This window comes from Anthonomus grandis, chromosome 7 (assembly GCF_022605725.1).
Source record: "Anthonomus grandis grandis chromosome 7, icAntGran1.3, whole genome shotgun sequence".
In the NCBI taxonomy this organism is placed as follows: Eukaryota; Metazoa; Arthropoda; class Insecta; order Coleoptera; family Curculionidae; genus Anthonomus; species Anthonomus grandis.
Genome location: NC_065552.1, coordinates 7,551,730 through 7,574,543, shown reverse-complemented (window position 1 = coordinate 7,574,543; position 22,814 = coordinate 7,551,730). Strand labels below are relative to the sequence as shown.

The window sequence follows — 22,814 nt, the reverse complement described above, 5'->3', positions numbered from 1 at the left end:
AATTTCTAAAAAAAATATAATAAATTATCAACCTAACGAGTGCATCCAGCAGTGCAACGTCCACGGAATCCCAAGAGTTCTAATCTCCACCGTAATATCCAAATGATTATTCTCCGCACTATGGTACATCGCCTCTTGCAACGCTTTAATTTGTGCTTTGGTAAATTGAGGTGTAGCCGTTGAAGAGGTCGTAGATTTCGGAGCCCCTAAAATACAATGTACCTTATAAAATAATCAAAAAAATTTAGGAATTTCGCTCTACCTTCTGCAAGCATCTCTTCTAGACTCAAAACCTCTTTATTAACAGGCGCCAATGGCTGCGCAAGTAGCTTTTGTAGCACCACTCGATGCCCATGCGCAGCAGCTACGGAAATGGCGCTGTAGCAACCGCGCTGAGTCGAAGCTGAGTAGCTGAGCGAGTCTTTGATTTGAGTAGAGAAGAAGGGTTGGGCGCCGTGTGCGCAGAGGAGTGATACGATGTCTACGTTGCCACTAGCACATGCTACCTGATGAAAAGAATACTCCTTGTACATTCTTGGAAGATATTATCCCATGCTTTTGACAAGGTTGCACAGGTGAAAAAGAAGTGACATTTTTAAAAGAGATGAAGAAAAGTGACGTTGGCTACAAAAACTAATCAGTGAATTTTATTATTTTCTACGTTTTAAATACTTTTTATCTTTTGTTATATTTTGATTTGGGAATTTTCGACCTTATACAATCCCAATTCTATAGCTTATTATCCTTAACCTGATCCCTTCTAGACAAAAAAACCTCCTTAACAATAAGTACCAATGACTACGCAAGTAACTTTTGTAGCACCAAGAATACATAAAGGAGAAAACTGATAAGTTAGTTTTATCGTTTTCTATATGCGTGACACCCTAGAAATGATTGTAGAGCAATCAAATTTATACGCAACACAGTGCGGTAAAAAGCTTGACTTGAATGTAGAAAAACTAAAAGCCTTTTTGGTTGATAGAATTATAGATTTGATGACACAAAAAAGATTTATTCAAATATATTATAAGATTTTGTTATTGAGCACCAAAATGCCAAGAAGAGGAGAACCGAATTACGATAAATTGTATAAAATTAGACCGATATTTTGGGTGACAATTTTAAAAGATCCTACATTCCAAAAAGGCATTGTGCAATTGATGAAAGTACGATTGCTTTTAAAGGCCGCACAACACTGAAACAATATATGCTAATAAAACCGATAAAGCGAGGTTTTAAAGTCTGGGTAATGGCGTGCTCTACTACTGGGTATATGATTTTCTTTCAAGTCTACCAGGAAAAACAAGAAACACAGACTGAAAATACTTTAGGTGAACGAGTTGTAATGGATATTTCTGAACCTTTCTGGCATAAGGGATTATTGCCTATATTTAGAGAATTATTTTATATCATTTAACCTTGTAAATAAATTATTACAACAGGAAACATTTGCATGTGGAACATTCAGAAGTTCCAAGTCCCTACTAAAATTAGATAAGGGTATGGGTATGAGAGACCATAATTTTGCTCAATCAAAGGACATTTCCGTTGTAAAATGGAGAGATAGAGGAAAAAAATGTGTAAACGTAGTTACTTCTATTCATAATTCTCAAGACTTACATGTTGTTAAAAGAACAAATAAAGTAGGCATTAGAGAAGAAGTAAGCTGTCCAAGAGCTATTATTGCCGATTATAATAAATACATGGGTGGTATCGACAAGTTTGTCCAGCTGATGTCTGCCTATTCCATAGCATGGAAATCTCGTAAATGGTGGATAAAACTTTTTTATTACCTCATTGACTCTGTCGTTGTCAATTCTTATATTATCTACAAGGATTAACTAAAGCCCCAGGAACAACCTATGTCTCAATTGAAATATAGGAGTATTTTAGCGGACTCACTCACAGGAGAGTACTCTAGCAAAGAAAAAGAGGTCTATAGTGTCTGGTGATAGAAAGCTAAAAAAAATTGGGAGTAGAGTAATCTCGGTTGAAGCGAGTATAAAAGTTACAAATGTTGGCTGTCATCTTCCTATCAAGGGCAGTTCTTGTCGTTGCGCTTATTGTAGCACCAAAACTAAACCAAGACGTTCCCAGATATGTATGCGGTGTGATGTTGCCTTATGCTTGGAATGTTTTGCTCCTTATCATCAAAACTAGCTTTTTCATCACATATTCTTAAGGTTAACCTATATTTTTGTGAAATAAATGTTTTAAGATTCAGGGCAAAGTTGTTTTATTTATTACTAAAAATAAGTGGTTGAAAAATTGCCCATAAGATATATATAGGGTTTGAGGCCCATAAGGTGCACTGGTTGAATAATCGACCACCCTTTTAATAAAAAACTATGGAATTTTGAGAAAAAAAAGATTTATTATACCTTTATTTTAGCGCATTAAATACGAATTTTATGAAAAAAAGAAATTAAAAAGAAAAAAAAGTAAGGGTTAAAATACATTTTTCCTTTTGTTATCTTTTGAATTGGGGGTTTTCGACCTTATGCAATCCAAATGTTATATCATAAACTTGGTTTTTTCTAGACACAAGATATCCTTATTAACAAGCACCAATGACTGCGCAAGTAACATGTGTAGCTCCACTCGATGCTCTTGCGCAGCAGCTACAGACATGGCGCTATAGTTAGCGTGCTGCATTGAAGCTGAGTAGCTGAGCAAGTCTTTGATTTGAGTGGAAAAGAACGGTTGAGCACCATGTGCGCAGAGAAGGGAGACGATATCTACGTTGCCACTGGCACATGCTATCTCTGATGAAAAGTAAACTAGTTCTATGTTTCAAGGTTTTAACAAACTTGCGAAGAAGAAGACGAACTAAAAGAATGGCAGTAATCTTGTTGAGGTTTTTATATTTTGCTTGAAATATATAAATATATAAATATATAAAGGAGAAAACGGATAAGTGAGTTTTATTATTTTGTATGTTTGAAATACATTTTTCCTTTTGTTTTCTTGTAATTTGGTAATTTTCGATCTTTTATAATCCACGTCATAAAACTTTTAATCCTAAACTTGGAATCTTCTAGACACCAACTCTCCTTCTGCGTAAGGGAGTAAGACGATATCCACGTTGCCGTTGGTTGTACAGGTCAGATAGCATGTACTAGTCAGTTTTGATAAAAAGTAAATTGCTTGAACATTCTTAGAAAGTCGCAGATGTTTTATGCATTAAAAATTTAACAGTCGTGTGTCTCGTTACTCTTCTAAAATGAGTTTTTAAATAATAAATTGTTAGAAAAAATGAAGTTTTTATGCTTCCAAGCATTCTGCCCATGGTAGAAAACGGTAGGATTACAAAAAGACAATTTCAAGTCCCAGTCAGCCGAAATGCAGAAACTTAATGCACAGGTCGAGAAAATGGTCTGAAAATCAAATCCGAAAATATTGAAGTACGAACTTGTAGGGACTAAAGAACAATTAAGGCCACATACTGCTTCTAGTGATGCGTTCTCCATTATTAATTCAGAAATTCTCGGACTTTGAAAGTATATGAAGGACAAAATTAATGCCAGTGGTGATTATATATCATATAGATGGCATTTTAAAGCTACATGGTGAGCTGGCAGCAACTTCCTTCCATAGAGCTACTTGCAAAAATGCTTCATCGCTTTTACATTAACCAGCACTTCTCGGCGAGTGATGCAATAGTTGAGGTCTGGCTTGGACAGAATCTTACTAAAATGGCAAATGACTTTTTCTTTTTGACAATCATGGATTTCAGACCACACAGCTTCTATGCCAACGTAACTATCGTTGGTATCTATCGTACAAATTTTTCTTTTGCTACAAGATTTACGTCAGGATACGTACATTTGTTGTAACCTTTGGGTCGACCAGAAGCGTCGATAATAAGAGTCGCAAGAAGCTGTATAGCTCAGGCTTGTCTTTGGGAACTGGCCAATTTTTGTCAGTCTAGACCTTTATCTCATCAACCAAAACTCTTTGATCCTTGAAAACGACGTAAATCAGATACTGCACAGCTCTTTAAAATAGATGAAATTTTTTTAAATTGGGTTTAACTTTAATCCAGAGCTTTGTAGCTCTTAAAAATACTTCTTCTAGAAACGATTTTCCTCTTTTACCTTCTTTTACCAAGCTTACAGGCGAATTAAGAAAGCAAAAAATGTCGTCTTTAAAACGGGAGCTTATTGGTCAGCAAGCTATATTTATAAAACTCATTCAAGTATCAGAAACAGCTACAGAAGTTAGTTATAAAATTTCTCGGATGATAGCAAAGCGAAGTCGCCCCTTCAATGATGGCAATTTTATAAAGGAATGCTCAGAAATTGCCGCTAAGAAAATGTGTCCAAAAGCAGCAAAAAAGTTTGAGAAAATTCAACTGAATCGTATGACTATCCAAAGACGAATTATGTCTTTATCTGGTAATACTGCGGAACAATTAATTAAAAAAACTAAGATCATTAAATTTTTTTCAATAACACTCGACGAATCCACTGATATTAGTTCCACAGCTCAACTTCTCATTTTGATACAAGGTGTTACTCAAGATTTTTAAAATCTTAGAAGAGTTATTAGGAATGTGTTCATTGAAAGGTCAAACCAAAGGAGTTGATACACTCAATGTACTTTTGGATGAGTGTTTAAAAACTGATTTGGACTTATCAAAATTATCGGAGTTGCGACTGACGATGCTCCTTCGATGATTGGTGTCAATTCCGGGCTAGTTACTTTGCTGAAAAAGCATCTGCAAGAAAGCAACATGAACGCTGAAGATCTCATGCAGTTTCACTGCATTATACACCAAGAAGCCCTCTGTTCTAAAAAAAATTGAATTTCAAAATGAAAGTGGTAGTTTCGACTGTAAATTTCATAAAATCACGAGGACCCATTCACAGACAATTCAAACAATTCCTTGATGACACGAAAGCGAATACGGAGATTTACTGTATTATACAGAAGTAAGGTGGCTAAGTCGTGTATTGACATTGGAACAATTTCTAAATTTAATAGAAGAAATTGGAATAATTCTGGCGGAAAAGCAAAGGGATGTTCCGGAACTTGAAAATCTTGATTTGGTTGTGTGATTTGACTTTTTTAGTTGACATTACAGATCATTAGAATGTCTCAAATACACGGCTTCAAGACAAAAATCAACTGATATCCCAACTATACGCTCATGTATCATCCTTTCAATGCAAGCTGACACTTTTTAGATCACAATTGAATTCTAGAAATTACAATCATTTTCCGAATTATAAGAAAATGGCTAGAAAATTTAACAAAATTGCGATTAATTTTAATAATGTAGAAAAGCTAGATATTTTGATTCAATCTTTTTAAAACAGATTTTCGGAGTTTAAAAAAGTGAAACTTCTGGACATTTTCAGTAATCCTTTCACAATTTCAGTTGAAAATGCGGCAGAGTCAATGCAGTTAGAAATTATCGACACTCAAAACGACCAAGGTTTACGCAACAAATTCAACGAAGGAGACTTGCTGAACTTTTACTTCATGATTTGCTCGAGTGGCCCCTAGTCTTAATAAGCCTGTGCAACCATGTGCTATATGGTTCAATGACGTCTTGATTAGCCATACTTTCAATAATCATAATCAACCTCTTCACTCTTGCCCAGTGGTAGTTTTCGAGCTGTCTACCGAATAGGACGAGAATTTCTTGTATTAATTTTGTGCAGGACTATGTTGGTCCTTTTTTTTCTCAGTATCAAAAAATGTCTCGATATCTATGGACCAAATGTCTCAGTCTGCTTCTTTGGTCTGGTCTTAAAAAGACTGGTGGCCGACCACGATACCAGCTCTTCTAATTCTTTCAGATTAACTTTCCAGTTGATGCTCGCAGAGCAGTGTCCTAACTCCTGTGTTTTTTTTTAACAATATAGGATAATGATTGACATTCATCATCCTCACAGGAATATTCTTTTCATCGTCTTGAGGTTATTTCAAACGCTATTCGACTGTTGTTAAGAATAAGACTAGTGCACCGCTTGTAGTCCTGCTATAAGCACAACCCTCCAGAACGAACTCTTTTTGCTCTGCAATCAAAGTTTTCTTTGGAAGTAGGACTCGAACACTGTAATCCCTCTCGTGATACAAAACAACTTCATCATCGTCTATCTTTAGGATTTCCTGTTTAACTAGTGTCCATTATGTCGGTCTCGATGATCACCACATTCTCAATCTTAGCCTAATCTAGTCATATGCTCAATCATAAATTTTTCCAGATTTTCTTCTTTTAATTCTTTTGTGTTCCCCAAAACCTGTTTTTCCAACCTGGCAGAATTCTCTTTTAGATCACTTCTTAAACTGGCATTATTTTCCAAAATCATTTTTCCAACTCGGTATAATAATTATTGTCTTTTAGCGTTTTTCCGAGTTCACTTTCTAAATTGTCGACTATGGCAGCTTTTTCATCCAGTTTGGCAAAATGTTCTAGCAATTTAGCTTTCAGGACTTGCAACATGTGACCGATATCGCTTGCAGCAGCGAAAATAAAGTTGTCATCACCTTCCTTAAGTAAAGTGAACTCGTAAGACCGATTTATTTCCCGTTATATCACAGTTCTTTTTCTTCAGCTCCCTTTTCAGCTTAGTAATATTATTGTAGTGACGCCAGAATGTCCGGTTGATGATGTCCAATTGACACTTCATACCTGATTTTTATCGTTCGTTGGCTGTGAATTTAGACAGTCGATGCACGAGCACACTAAACACGATAACTTACGACTAATAGAAATATTTATTTTTACCGTATTTATTAACTACTATTTATGTACTATTTATATATCGCGCCAAAATTCCGAACCCTGTCAATTGGCTCACAGCGGGACGTGGCTCCTTATATATTCGACTGACCATGAATCCGGAAGATTGGCTGTCCTTCCTTTAGTGTTATTTCCCGTAGATGTTTACATCGACGCAATAGGTTTGTATAATCGTGGGGTCATACGTTTTTCCACAAAGTATTATATATAAAGTGAAAAATATACATATATTATGTTGACTAATCGTACACACTTTACGTGTATTTATTTTGGTTGGTCATAAATGATTTTGCTTTGATTTCATTTAAAAATGTTGTCCCATGCTTTTGCTGAAAGTGACATTTTTAAAGTCTCTTCTTTTGGTTTAAACATTCCAAAGAAAAAAATTGAATTTAGTGAGTAGTTGAGTTTTTTATTTTAGTAGAGAAGAACGAGCCATGGGCGCAAGAGTGTAAGACGATATCTTCGTTGCCGCTGACACATGCTACCTAATGAAAACTACACTACTTGTATTTTGTTGTAAATTTTTAAAAAATAAGAAGAATAACAGGCCATTGTTCCAGTTGACTGCGCTAATTACACGTTAGCGCTGTCAACTGCAACAATAACGATATCGCTGATACATGTTACGGAATGAAAAGCATCATATTAGCTATTTTATTCCTGTAAGCTATTGTTTCATTATAATACAGAAAATTACTCTTGAAGTGTAACGGAATTTCCTTTTCGGGCTCCGACTGTCTAATTAAGATTTAAATTACAACAAAAGTTGCCTCTTAAATTTAAAACTGCATCGCACAACATTGTGGCAACTAAATTTGGAAATTTCAGTAAAGTCTATCGCTGCGAAACACGAAGTTTAGTTTGGTTTAGTTGTGGTAATAATTTAAAGTTTTATCGGTTCGTTGGAGCTGTTAGGAGGTGATAAATGGGTTTTGTAGTTTTCTGTGTTCGGCATGCGATCTTCCTATTGTCGTATTTCATTTTTTAATTATTTGTTGCAAAATAACTAAAAAAATTATGATATAGTGATGTTCTGGTGAAGCAGTGCTGAAAAAAAAGAGAACAAGGAGAAGAAGTAGTAGAAGAAAAATGTAAAGACTTACATCCTTTCTCTTCTGATTTAAATATTAAGAAAGAGAAAATTGCTGAAATTACGTTCTGCTAAACCAGGCAGCTTTTCACAAACCGTAAAGAAGAAAAAGAAGAAGAAAACGGTCACACTGTTGACGTGTTTTTTATCTGGTGTACCAAGACAAGTGCATCCCAGGCTAAAGTAGACTTAAGTATAGAACATATTATTTTTAGCTTAGAAGTATTATTGGGTACAGGTACTTACTATATTGAATTTACCATTAGTATGATACTAAATATGCATTAACAAGATACCAATCCAGATAAATGCTGTTCCAGATAATACCATTACTAAAAAAAATGTGTTCTCTTTTTTTTAGTAAGGATAAAAAAATTTAGCAGCCAGGGTTTGAATAATGGCGGCAACGCTATCTGCGCCATCTACGTTCCCTTTTCACGAAGAGAGACAAAAATGGATATTAATCGGATGCAGTTTTATTAGCACACAGTAGAACGTCTCTTTTGTTATCTCTGATCTTATTTAAATCTCATTTATCATTACCTGCAACGGTGTCAAAGTGATCTTTTCTTCACTAGCCAGGGCTCCGCCCTCCACATTCGCCCCCCTCTCCAATAATATCCTGGCACACCTTACGTGACCTTTTGCAGCCGCATACGTCAGGGCGGTCCAGTGCTGATTCTCACCGTTGACCGCCTGGAAATTGGGTGGGGAGGGTGGCGGCGTTTCAATGTCTAGTGATGCGCCTGCGTCCAGAAGGGTCTAGAAAATTTATTTACAGAAAAAAATTTGATGGTTATCATAAAAAATGTCTTTGTAATATTTGTTAAAATGGTTGGATTAAGAAGAAGAAGAGAGAACTCAGGACACTCCACTGCGCATATTCTGCTTACGTGGCATCTGTCGAAAATGTTGACATAAAATTTGGAAGAATGTATTAAAAGCAAACCTACTGATGATTTAATGCTAGTTTTTTTGTTGACGTGTCTTTTGAAGAATAACACTTTTTCAAACAGCTCATTTGGAGTTTCGTTATTTTTAAATTAAATTTATACCCCTTTCCACGTAAGAACCTTTTAGAGCGAAAATTTTTTATTACTAGTGAAGTTGGTTGCCTATAAGCCGCCTTGTTGTTCATTAAGCTAGGCAACTCTCCGAATAAAGATATATGCATAGATATTACAAAATATTGGTTGACTTACCGTTAATGTTGCATCGTCGTTATGAATAACTGCTAACATTAGAGCAGTATGTCCCTGAGGGTTTAATGTGTCCAAACGGGTTGCGGGTGGTAGTAAATGATGGGCCTGCTGGATTAATTCGGGACGTCCGGTGAGCATTAGCCGAAAGGCCAATTCGACCTAAAAAATTAATAAAATAAATATAAATATTAAATTATTAACAGACATGTAGTTAATATCCTGCCATCGCCAATAGGCATTTTTTACTTTTTTATATGCTCCCGAAAACCCGATTGACAATAGCGTGTCATATCCGAACTGAATTTAATTAAAATCAAATTGAGTTAAGTGAATGACGGCAATAGTTTAAAAAAATTTTAAATACTTGTTCGAAATATGTTTTGTCAAATGTAAACATTTTAGAGTGACGTTCGACCAGTTTAAAAAAAAATCGCAAATGCAATAAATTATTAGATTTTTTTTAATAAAGATAATTAAGAAAAGCAACACGAAACCGAGAACAAAAAAATAGAAAAAAAGTACCAGAAACAGAAACTAGTATGCACAGGCGCAGAGACTACCAGAAAAAAATTGACACTTTAGCGTGAGACTTATTTAGGGGTCGAATTTAACATGGCGGCTAGGGGACGGTTGCATTGGAGCTCCAATTTTTTTTTACTACAAAAACAGTAGAAATGGCAAATAAATACTTATAAGTATCTTAAGCTGTTATGCCCCATGTTTGAGGCAGGCAGTTATGAGAAAATCTGCTGTACGTGTTAATATCCCTGATAACAATGGCGATAATGGTGCTAACGCAGAAGGCGATAAAGGCATAAAAATTTGTATCTTAAGAAACTGGTAGCAGAGAATTGGAAGACAAAAAACCATTTGAAAATGCCAATTTCCTGGAGAATCAAATTGAAACTTTCAAAAAACTTCAAATTTCTTCAAGGAGATCTCTTACAATTATTTCTTAGGGTGAAAGGAAACAAAGTCAACGGCTTTCGTGTAAGACTCAGTATACAATAAGACCATTGACTCTGTGTCCCTTCACCCCCTTAAAAATTAAAACATACAAAATTAGTGAGGTTATGGGAAAAAAAAAGACCAGAACAAAATCTCAAGGCAAGTGCAGATAGCAGCAGGTACAACATTGCGCAAAAACAAGGGTGCTCAGACACATTGTCCATTGTCTCGCTGGTAGATGGCGACCGTGAAAACTTACAAAAACTAAAACTCCATTTTCTATCACTCCTGTTGAAATCAGAGATATAATAATACATTTAAAAAATAAAGCAAGCTGCGATTTTTGGCTTAAATGTTAAGTTAATGAAATTAATAAAAATTTTAATTAATTGTCTCTTGACTTAATTAGTTAAACTGGTGAAAGACGAGCTTACAAGAAAAAAATAGTAAATAACAAACTTCAAGAAATTCTGCTTTGAAAAACTTTAGTCCAAAAATACTAAAAGGCTAGTGAAGATTGAAGTGAAGATTGTATTTAAATGTCAGACTCTTTTGATAAAAGAAAAATAATAACAACAAGTGGGTTATTTTTACTCAAAAGGAATAAAAGGACAGAAAAAAAAGCGACTGATTGACAAGTAAAAAACGAACTAGAAGAATAAATCAGTAAAAGATTAACAACTACCGAGGCCCAGTTTACAGAAACAAACCTCTTATCGAAGAAGAAAAATTACTTTAAAAAAAATTTAGACAATATATGAAGTAAAAATAAAGGAATAACAAGTTAACAAACAAAAAAATAAACTTTCCCACTAAAAATGTTATAACAGACGTAAACATTAAGCAATTTAAAATCATCGAAGTCTTTTGCGTGCAATTAAAAAAATATAATATATGAGAGAAAAAAAACACCAAGACAAATAAAATGTAGGTTAATTATTTTAATTCTTGTCGTGTCAAGATAAATAAATATTTATATATAAAAAAGCAAGTTAAATTTTTTTTTAAAAAGTAGAATTCAAAAGTGAAAAAAGTCCAAATAATATTGTTTAAAAAAATTAAACAATTAAAAGCAAATTAGAAACATAATAAATTTAGATTTTTGTTTCTATTATGCTTGCCAATTATGACATTTTTATTTCTAAAATGTCTGTGAAACTAATTAATTTTTTAGTTATTATTTACGAGAGAAAATTATAAAATTATTATAACTTCAATTACGAAATTATGTATTGCAAAAAAATACTATCAAACAGGAAAAAGTGCATGAAATATGAAACATGAAAAGCTTCATCATTTAACAAGCATTAAAAAACTTATGGCTCGTATTCGAACCACCCTAAAGCCAAAAAAGGGCATTTAATACGTGTTGCATACCTGAATTTGCTTCGTAGCTTCAATATGATCCTCCTCACTGCCAGTATTCTTCCTCACCCTCACCGCCTCCTCACCTAGAGCCCGTACAGGACAATCCACTCCTGGCAACAGTAACCTGGCCGCTTGCATAATATCATCTTTATCCAATATGGCCGCAAACCGGTGCTCCCCATGCGCAGTAGCCACTCGTAGCCATTCTACGAGCGGCGGAAGAACTACGTAGGCTCGCTCGTAGCACAACTCCTATTAATTGTATTTTGTATTAAGAAGCGAAAGCATGAAAATTTTCTTACCTGGACAGCATGTCCGTTGCTCTGGTCTCCATGCTCCAACTGCGAACACCTCATAAAGTAAAAGAGCGTTCTAATGGCTTTAGGGCACAAAGGTATTCTGGGCTTCATCCTGCCAATTAAGTCCTGTAGCTCTTGAAGGGAACCCACACAGGTGGTCATTAGTGAGGGTTCAGGGAGACTGGAGGATCGGCCGGAACCTCGTCCTGAGCTGCCTACAGAAGAGACTGAGGCCCAACGCGGTAAAGCTAAAGCACCTATATGAGCCAATTAAAAAAAAAGTAAGTCATATGCAGTTTTTGTGTCATTTTCGTTTTTATCATTATGAATTAAAATTATTAATTCTAAAAGCATTTATTTCCCAACATACATACTGTACCAGTAATAAAATAGTATACATACAGGGTGTTCATTTGAAAACTTCCCACCACGGATTTATCGAAAACCACTGTTTAAAAAAAAAAACGCTGAAATACGTCAAAAGGTTTGTCAAGAGGACATCTTTCTAACCTAAAATTAATTCGCTCCCTTTCACCATATGCCCCCCAGGGTCATCCTCTTAAAAATTTTAAATGGCAGTAATACCTTCTTAGGTATAATCTTCTTTAGGCTTCTCTTAGGCTTAATAGGTCTTTCGAAGTCTTTTATTTTGACGTTTGATTTTTTTAAATCGGTCGATTCGATTTCGAGAAAATTAGAAAAATCTTTGTTTATCTTAATTTGTTCATATATAAAACCAAAACATGAAAATTTCAGTATTTATTGCAATAAGTGTTCAAAATGTTGCCCGTTAAGCCGCGTATTTACCTGACAAACGGAACGTTTAGAAACATTTGCAATCGTTTACAAACACGATGTTTATCCGGTGGATATGTCGGTCACTCACATTTGCAAACGTTTGCAGGCTTTTGTCACTGTTTCGCGAAAAGTCGGTAACTTCAAAGGATTTGACTTGTTTGTGGATTTCTGCCTGATTTCAGTGGAGACGCGATATTCTACGTTTGTAGATAAATCGCTAATGCTGTCATGATGTAGGCACATACTTCAGGAATTATTCTAAAAATAAGCTGCTTCGAAACTCTGAAGAGGTACATAAGACTGGCATAGGAATCTCCTGTCGCTAGAAAGCGAGGTGTGATGGCCAGTCTAATTTCGGCAGAGACGCACTTTCGATCGGGTCAATTTTAGATATTTCTAGAGAAATTCTTGAGAGCAGAAAATCAAAATATCTTGGCGAAACTCGAGTAAAATTTTTGAATAAGCTAATCCTGTCAGTTTTGATATCAGAAATCAGCTGCATAGAAACTCTAGTTTTTAAAAAATGTGACACCCAAAATCTATGTTTTCTTCTTTTTTTTCTTCTTTTCTTTTTCTATTAGTGCACAAAATACTAATGCAGCACAGGCGACAAGTTTCTTTCTACTTAACGGGGCCGTTTTTACAATTTTTCTATTCTCGGTTTTCCTCAAAATAAAAAAAGACCTGGCTGATTACGCGACAAACGCTCTCAAAACTGCTTTGTGAACAATTTCAAACAACATGTGCTGATCGGTGGGTACTTCGTTTTGCAAGCGTTTATCAATATTCGCAAACGTTCACAAATGTTGCTACAAATGTTAATGTCAGTGGATACGCGGCTTTAGGGTTTACTAAATTTACAATTCGTTTATAATTTAAAATGGAAACTACCAACATAAACAGCAATTCCGAGGATTAGACGTGGAAAAAACTAAATAACAACCTGATTTTTTTTTCCGCATTCTTTTCATCAACACAAATATCCTGGGCGAATTGTATTTATTGTTATACCTGCTTAGTTATTTAAAGTTGCTAAGGAAAATAAAAAATTTATTTTGCCGTCAGTTACATTTGTGACAATCTTGGAATAGTGAAAATTTATTTGTTGAATTAAAGATTTTACACGCTTAACGCCAGACATCCGAAGAAGATAACTTCGCATAGGTATGTTTTGGAGCTTGTTACTAAGTTTACTGAAACTGGATCTCTTGCAAATAAAAAATGTAATCATCGGCGAATTTTGGATGAAGCCGCTCAAGTTGAAGTTTTGGGTCATTTTGGAATAAATCCTAATACTTCATTACGCAAAATTGTTGCTGCCACTGATATTTCATTAGGCTCTGTTCACACAGTTTCCAAACTTCATAAATTTCATCCATTCAAAATGAAAATATTGAAAGAGTTAACCGAAGACGATTTTGATAGGCGAGTTGAGTTTTGTGAAAAAATGACTGAAGCGATTAATGATAATACTATTCATGTAAAGAATATCTGCTTCAGCGATGAATGCACATTTTATCTAAATGGATTTGTTAATAAGCATAACTGTAGATATTGGAGCAATGAAAATCCTCATGCATTTGTAGAAGGGCATACCCAGTACCCTTAAAAAATTAATGTATGGGCAGGCATTTTAGGAACTAAAGTGATTGGGCCATTATTTATTAACGGAAATTTAAATAGAGACATTTATTTGGATATGTTTGAAAATACCATCAATCCGCTTATCACTGAATCCATTGAAAACTAAATCGATGATGATGGAAACCCTTTACTTAATGAGGCTGAAATATACAGGGTGATTTTTAAGTTGTTACTTTTTTTAACTGTGTATAGAACTCGGTAAAATAAACATTTTTTTCAAATAACTTTATTCAAAAAACCGAAAAATAAAAAAAATTACATTGCCAAAATGTTATAAAATGAGTCCAATACGGTCCTCTTTAATTTAAATAAGTTGTTCAAAGTTGTCACCATTAACTTCAACACAACGATTTGCTCGACGTAACCACTGTTCCGTAACGGCACGCAATAGAGAAATCGGTTTTTGTCTAACTGTTGCCGCAGTCTGCTCAATACGTGCTATTAGTTCTTCTTGTATGTCGATAGGCGTCTTGAAAACTAAACTTTTCATATACCCCCACAAAAAAAGTCATGGATTTAGGTCTGGCGACCTTGGTGGCCATGCAACTGGTTCATTTCGGACAATCTACCGATTTGAGTACCTTATATCCAAAAATTCGCTCTCTTCTCGTCTAAAATGGGCAGGTGCTCCATCCTGCAGGAGCCACATAGCTTGCCTGATATTCAGTGGCACGTCTTCTAACAGAACAGGCAGATTATTTTGCAAAAAGTCCAAATAAACATCGCCCGTCAAAGGGTCTGGTAAGATAAATGGTCCAACAAGTATCCTATTCACAATTCCTGCCCACCTTTTCTGCATTAGCAGAAAAGCGGTGTTGAAAATTGGTTCTGCAAATTGCATGGGGATTATCAACAGACCAAACATGCGTATTTCGAAAATTGTTAATTCTGTTTCGGGTGAATGTTGCCTCGTCCATAGCTAAAATTTTGTTCGAAAAATGTTGATCATTTTCATCTTGTTGTAGGAACCATTCACAAAACTGAACTCTACGGGGGAAGTCTTCAGGCAGTAGCGCTTGGACACGTTGAACGTGAAAGGGATTAAATTGATTCTCGCGCAATGTTGTCCATACTTTTGTTTGACTTAATCCGACTGCCCAACTCGAGTACTTGTTGTTGGATCTTCTTCGATGAGATTTAAAATTTGTTCTTCCTTATGAACATTTTTAGGTCTCCTTCCTCTTCCTGCATGCCCTCCACGATGTTCCCGTAAATCGCCAGTATCCCTAGCCCGTTGAATAAGATTTATGAAACTTCTGGGTGTAGGATGATTCCGCAAAGGAAAGCGGTCTGCGTATAATACCGAAGCAGCAGCAGCACTTTGAAGACACTCTCCATAAATAAGCAACATATCCACAAGTTCATTGTTTTCATAACGATGTGCCATTTTTAGGATTTGCAAATTTAAAATTAATAACAATAAACCAAAAGTGTCTAAGATTAACTGATCGGTACAATGCGTGATCGATAATACAAAAATTCGATCAGATACTAAACATAAACAGACGATGAAAAACAAACCCATATTCACTTTTTTTATTCTGTATGTTCCTTGTTTTTGAGTGTATCGAAAAAAGTAATTTGAATGTTCTATACACAGTTAAAAAAAGTATCAACTTAAAAATCACCCTATATTTCCAGTAAGATGGCGCTCCTCCTCACTATGTTTTTCCCGTTTGGCAATGGCTGGACGACGAGTTTCTAAATAAATGTATAGGGTGAAGGGGGCCTATAGAATGGCCTGCTAGATCTCCTAATATAACGCCGTTAGACTTTTTTCTATTAGGTCATTTTAAATCTATTGTGTTTACTCCCCAACCTGAAAGTTTGGATGAACTTCGTCAACGCATCATCGACAGCTGCCATGATATCCCACAACATGTTTTTGAAAATGTCCGTCAGGAATTTGAACATTGCCTATATCATTGTTTAGCCAAAAACGGGCAACATTTTGAACACTTATTGAAATAAAAACTGATATTTTCATGTTTTTGTTTTCTATCTGAACAAATTAAGATAAACAAAGATTTTTCTCGAAAACGAATTGACCGATTTAAATAAATCAAACGTCAAAATAAAAAACTTCAAAAGACCTTTTAAACAAGCTATTACTCGATACCCCTTGCCATTTAAAATTTTTAAGGTGATGACCCTGGGGGGCAGAGGGTGAAAGGGGGTAAGGTAATTTTAGGTTAGAAAGTTGTCTTCCTTGACAAACCTTTTGACGTATTTCAGCGTTTTTTTTTTAAACAGTGGTTTTTGATAAATCCGTGGTGGGAAGTTTTCAAATGAACACCCTGTATATGCGAAGCTGTTCTGCAAAGATTATTAAGTAAATATAATATTAAAAATAAAGTAAATAAATACTCCTTATATTATTAATTAAGTAACCAAAAAAAATTAGATGAATCAATACACCGTACGTACTAAATATTTAAGACGCAATCAAATGACGTCATGGACTCCTTCTTGTCAATGTAAACACCCGTGTACTAAAAATTAATACACAAATTTGGTCCATTCTTAATAAGGTGGTTAAAATATCATTTGTGTCGGTGTAAATACCTGTCAATTTTATTCTTTTTAAAAAATTAAAAAATTCTCTCGTTAACCTGGTGAGACTGAAAAGACCTAGAACTGCTTATATGAACGGCAAAAAAGCGAATTCTGTAAGTGATCGGGCCCGATGTGATATTCCTTTTTTTTTAAACTAGACCTGCTTTATGGTTTTTGAACTATGGTAGAGGGTAACGTGAGTGAATTGGGAACTCATGGTTGCATAGACTGGCCACCAAATAGCCCTGATCTGACTTAATTAGATTTTTTTTTTCTATTTTATTGAAAAAAATTAAGTTTATGAAGAAAGAAGTGAAACGGATTTTGAATGATTAAAGAAAAAGAATCCAAAGAAGAATAAAATAATTAAATGAAGAACATCCTGAGTTGACATCCAATGCTCTATTGAAATTATAAAAAGGATTATAGAAAGTGATTAAAAATAAAAACAACATTTGTGAATTTTAGAAGAAGAAAAAACGTTTTACAGCAGTTTATAGTCGAAATTTTAAAAAAAGGTAAACCAATATTAGTATAGAATATATTTTTAAAATCAAAAGGATTTTTATTTAATATACAAAGTTTATACTTTTTAATAACTTTGTAATATACCTGTATTATATTTTAAAATATTTCGTGGATTTAAGTTCATCCCATATAATAACCAAGATAGACTCTGTCTTAATATAAGGAAAAGCCCATAAGTAAAATTACCTAAATTATTTTCAAGGAATATAAAATTTATTTTTGCGTTAGAAGGAAAAAGAAAAACTAATGCCTAAACGAAATGAATTACTAATAAAAAATGTCTTTAAAGATCTGCAATAAAATTGACGTACAAGGTATAGATTAAAAAAAACTGAATTCCTTGATATAAAACCTTTAAAAAAAAATATAAAAGTATATCCCACACCTTGAATACAATAAAGACTAATTAGTAATAATTAACCTAGATAATAAAAAAAAATTATATTAAAAAAATATACTCTTATTAATTGCGTAACTTTTTCATTACTCTTGAAAATAATAAAAAATACATTAATATATTTAAAATTAATAAGACCCGTCAAATGTAATGAATTATGCAAATAAAAAATAAAAATATTTGATAAAAGATTAACTAAAACCTTTGAAGATTTACCCAATTATATCAGATACCGAAACAAAATTATGCAAACGAATATATCAAATAAATAATCTATTGTATTAAAACTGCACAATACGTCCAATTAAATTATGCACGACGCACAAACTTCATCGTCGTCAAAGACAATTCTTCAAAGAAAATCGTCATCCGGCCCTAGAGAGAAATTAAAAAATGACACTGGGCAGTTTTAATGCTAAGACTGATTTCTATTTCAAGCTTATCATTAGTTTAATTAAAACCGAAAAAATTAACGAAATTGTTGCAATTCGAGAGGTTATGATGGTCATATATCTTTAATATAAGTATTGCTTAATGTTTATAAGCCATTGGCGGATATAGGAGGTTTATAACGACCCATTTCGAATTTCAAGGGCTTATCGCTTAGCACTCCGCTCCACTTTCGTATGGAAGTCATCCGCTCAATCGCGCGTGAGTGAGCATATAAGGATTTTACCTTATACGCTCACTATAACACCCTAGAGACCGATAAGTCATGTAACGGTAAAGGTCTAAAACTTATTTATAGTAGCAGAATAAGACGAGTTGGATTATTATTCATATATGGCATTCAATGATATTATTAGCTTTAAATGTAAAAGAAGAAAAGTCTGAGGATGGGATTTTGCTTACTATCAATCAGCTCATTTAATAACTTACTCTAAGCCTGCCTCTCTTATAAATGTATGAAATGCAATAAAAGAAATGAGATTAAGGAACTGAGTTCCAAAAAGATAAATTAAGAGCACGTATATGAGCCAAGCTAAAAAATAAGGCATATGGATTTATGCCTTCCAAACTTAGCAAAAGACATATTGTTTTAGTAACTCATAAGCAGTATGCATCCCTATACTATTACTTAATATGATTTTTTATTATATAGTGCAATATATAATATAGTGCAATATGCGAATTCTATTCATTCTGAGGTCTGAAAAAAACACGATTTTTCATTAAAATTGTTGCAAAATACTTGGTTAATTATAAGTTTTACGAAAGTGTGCCCCGTATAAAACAAGATATGAAGATTTACATGTCTGTTGTAAAAAAATTATGTTGTAAAAAATTTATTTATCCTTCTTGGAAATGGAGAGTTGAAACTGCCAGTTGGCAAATATGTACTGAGTGTGTTGAAAATAAAATATTCGAGGCACCTACGTTTATCAATAAAAAAAAAAATGACTTACTGACTTTTTTTTATAAAGCAATAGATTGCCAATAAAAGAAAACAAAACCTTTATTCCCATTAGAAGGGATAAACCTCCTAAATGAGATAATAAAGGTAATGAAATTAGTGATTAAGCAACCTAAGCAAATATTTACAAATTATAAAAAATCGTACGAAACTTGATAAGGATATACCTATTTCAAAGATATGGACACATTTTAAGAGATTCAAAAAGAATAATAAAAGTTATACATTTCCTTGACACAAGAACTTGACTAGTAATGGCTTATTCAATTTAACTCCTCCTAGAGCTAGTCCAATTCTTAATATAAAACAATAATTTTAGACATAATTTCTTAACAGATAAATTCAACCTAAATGAGTTTCATAAAGCTATTAAAAATCAGGATAATACGGCGTCAAGTCTAGATAACGTTGCATATGGTTCTGAGGCTAAGAATACCACCTCTATAGTACTCTATGTAACTCTCTAGTCCCTAATTGTTTTAAAAACTTTCCAGTAATAATAAATTCATAAGCCTGGAAAATACTCTAACTTAAGCAATTCATATAGACCTATTAGCTTATCCTCCTGTATTCTAAAAACACTTGAACGTTTAATAACATTTAGATTGAAATATTTTAATTAACAATAATATTTTACCAACAAACCAAATAGGTTTTAAATAACTTCATGGACAAAAGGAGGCTTTAGCATAGATAGTCACTGACATAAGTTAAGTTTGACAAAATATGAAACTACAACCGCACTTTCAAGAGATATGAACAGTGCATATAATAGTGTAGTATTAAGTGTTTTATGGCTAAAACTAAATTTATTGAAATTACCAGGTGTAATTATACAATTATTAATCTATTTTCTAATTGATTTATGTTTATGTCAAAGCTCAGAATCATAGGAAAATTGAACCAAGGATGACAAGTATTACCATTCCGCAAGGCTCAGTTTTAAGTCCATTGGTTTTTAATTTACGCTATGGACTTACATGCTATTTGGGATAGAGAATACTCATATGTGAATATGCAGATGACTTTATTTTTATGCCTCTGATAAATTTCATGATATTTGTATTAGCAAGCTAAATTATATATCTTATGGGTTGTAACGCTATTGCTTAGATAATGGTTTCTTAAATTTAAAAGCGATAAGTCGGCAGTAGTCTTCTAGACAAGATCACCGCAGATTCATAACAATACATTAAATAAAATAAATTTTCTAATAATAAATAGCTACCAATACTTGTCTAACATATTCTTATTATAACTAGACAACGTCGCATTTTAGGGCAAAATAGTTCTAGGGCTACAGAGAAAGTCAAGTGGCACTCCCATTTCAGAAAAAAAATATAAGTGGTTTCATTTAAAAAAAAATCAAAATATTTACCACGCTTTTTTGGGACACCCTGTATCATCCAAACTAATTTTAAAAAGAAGCCCCTCTAAACTTAATTCTCCTTATTAAAGGTTTTTCCCGTTTTAAGATTTAGCCGTAATCGAGCATCGTGATATTAATTGGACATCCTGTATAATACATATGAAAAGATATTAAATAATGTAACAATAATTGGTAAATTAAATTGAATAAAAAAATAGCTTCTGAGAGATAGTAAAAATTACATAAAACATGTAAACAGCCTCGAAGATCTGGAAGATAGCCAGAAGTATAAAAAAAGTGGAAAATTATTTCAAATACCGGAAAAATATAAAAAGTTATGTTATATGCTAGGAAAAATAGTTGAACGATTGTTGAGCTGTTTCAAATCCTTAGAATTCAATAAAAAAGTAAACTTTTTTCTTAAAACATAAAAATCAAAGCAGATTTAAAGAAAAACTAAAACTAAGAGAAAATTTCCATTTTTTTTGTTACACATTTTTCGCGGCTTTCTCTTATGGTAAAATAAAAAATTAGGCAATACAATATAACAAAATCTCAAAAATAAATAATAAATTATGTAAAAAATGGTTTCTGTAAGTGTTAAAAGTTAATTTTAACAATTTATTTTATTTTATGATTTTATGGAATCGAAGTTTATGGTTGTCAAACGAATAATACCTTTTTTCTCAAGTAAATAATTTTTGCCTGAACTTTCTCCCAAATCCCAACATGTGTTTTTACCTACTTTTTAAGAAATGCCTTTGTTACCAGTTTAGCTTAAGTGCACTTAAAAATCCATTTTTCTCCTCAAGTTCACTTAAGTGTTGGCCCCATGACACACGTGCATCCCACATTTTTACCCAACATTTCACCCCGAGTCCCACGAGAAAAAATCAGTATTCACTCCGTCGCCGCAAAAAGAAGTACCTACTCTCGCGCCCCCGAAACACAAGGTTTCTTTCACCAGTGAAGGAATTCACAAAGCTTAAAGTACCGAGAAAATAAGTTAGTCAAGAGCAAGTTGGCGCAAGCAATTCCTCTCTCTCTCACTCTCTTCCGTTTAAGTATTTGTCTAAAGTTCATATATGTATACCTAATTGTTACGATAAAGTAGTTTAAGTTATGTAAAAAAGTCTATAGTGAATAAGTGTGCGTAAAGGTGGAAAACTGAACTGAAAGTGAGTGCAACGTTGTGAGTGCAACAGTGGTTGTCAATAGCTGCACAAACCAAGGTGACGTTAGTGCTAATGCCGTTCCTGGTTCCTGCTAAGTTCCTGCTATTGGTCTTGTGATTCTGGAAGGCTGGTAACGTCAACTAATATTGTAAACCCTGGTAAATAACTAACTTCAACATTGTAAATCGTTCATTAGTCTATACCTGTTAATTATTACTAACCAAAAGGTACAATAAACCCTTATGTAATCGTAAATCACAACTGTGTAATTTATTGAACTGGACCTATGTCATCGAAGGGCTCGTCAATGCAGTAGCCGTTGCTCGAGCAGGTATAGGTAGGTTTTTTAAGAAACCCTAATCTATATTCATGGTCCTTCGAGCCGGATTTTCCCAAGTTGTGATTTTACGATTCATCTAAACAAAAACAAAACATACTTCTTGTGTAAAAAGTATATAATTGGTTCCGACATATGTGTCGGTGGTCCTTCGAGTAAACAGTATTTTAGTTAATTACTTACTAACAAACCTTTTAGTTATTTGTCCCTTGTTATTTTGTTATTTTTACTTGTTATAATTGTTATTTGGAAATAAGTAGCAACTCACTTTTTACTTTTTCTTTTAAATTGTTTCTTGGTAATTAGTTTATTTTCTCTTAACAATTATTGTTTAAATTTAAAGAAAATCTATTTCCAAAAAATAAGCATCTGGTTGTCTCGTCATTTTTTGTGTTTATTCTGTAAGCCTAAAACAAAAAAATTAAATGGCTGAAGGAATAGAAATATCAGTAGAAGCGTTGGTTAAAAATCGCGGATATTTAAAGGCTAAAGTAACACGAATTGTTAATTGGTTTTTAGAAAATAATGATAGTATACATGACTTTTTAGAAATTCAGGTACGTGAAAGTATGTTAACCCACGCTTTTAAAGATTTTGAAGAGGTAGAAAAACAAATTGTAGTTTTAGATATAAGTAAAGTAGACAAGGATGATGTAGAAGACAAATACTTAACGTGTGTTGCTAAAATGCAACGTAAAATTTTAGAACTTTCCCCGCAAGCGCCAACTCAAGTAAGACATATAGTTCCCCAATACTCTCATTCCCCAAATGTTAGTTTGCCCCAAATTAGCATACCTCCATTTAACGGAGACATCACTAAATGGAATGCCTTTTTTCAACTTTTCTCTACTCTTATTCTAGATAATCAATCTCTCTCTGATATTCAAAGATTAATTTATTTAAAATCTTATTTAAGAGATGAACCCCTAAAT

The 22,814-nt window shown here is 33.6% G+C and overlaps 1 protein-coding gene across 1 annotated transcript in view; it reads right to left on the bottom strand.

Annotated features, from left to right (window-relative positions):
- The window catches only part of LOC126738875 (ankyrin repeat and BTB/POZ domain-containing protein 2), a 137,144-nt gene that overhangs the window by 39,742 nt on the left and 74,588 nt on the right, over positions 1 to 22,814 (bottom strand). The window contains exons 12-17 of the mRNA XM_050444339.1: positions 11,668 to 11,921; positions 11,375 to 11,617; positions 9,050 to 9,208; positions 8,391 to 8,609; positions 263 to 506; positions 33 to 206 (exon numbers count right to left, since the gene is read on the bottom strand). Of these exons, the coding sequence (XP_050300296.1) occupies positions 33 to 206; positions 263 to 506; positions 8,391 to 8,609; positions 9,050 to 9,208; positions 11,375 to 11,617; positions 11,668 to 11,921 (1,293 nt within the window). The remainder of the gene's footprint in view (positions 1 to 32; positions 207 to 262; positions 507 to 8,390; positions 8,610 to 9,049; positions 9,209 to 11,374; positions 11,618 to 11,667; positions 11,922 to 22,814) is intronic.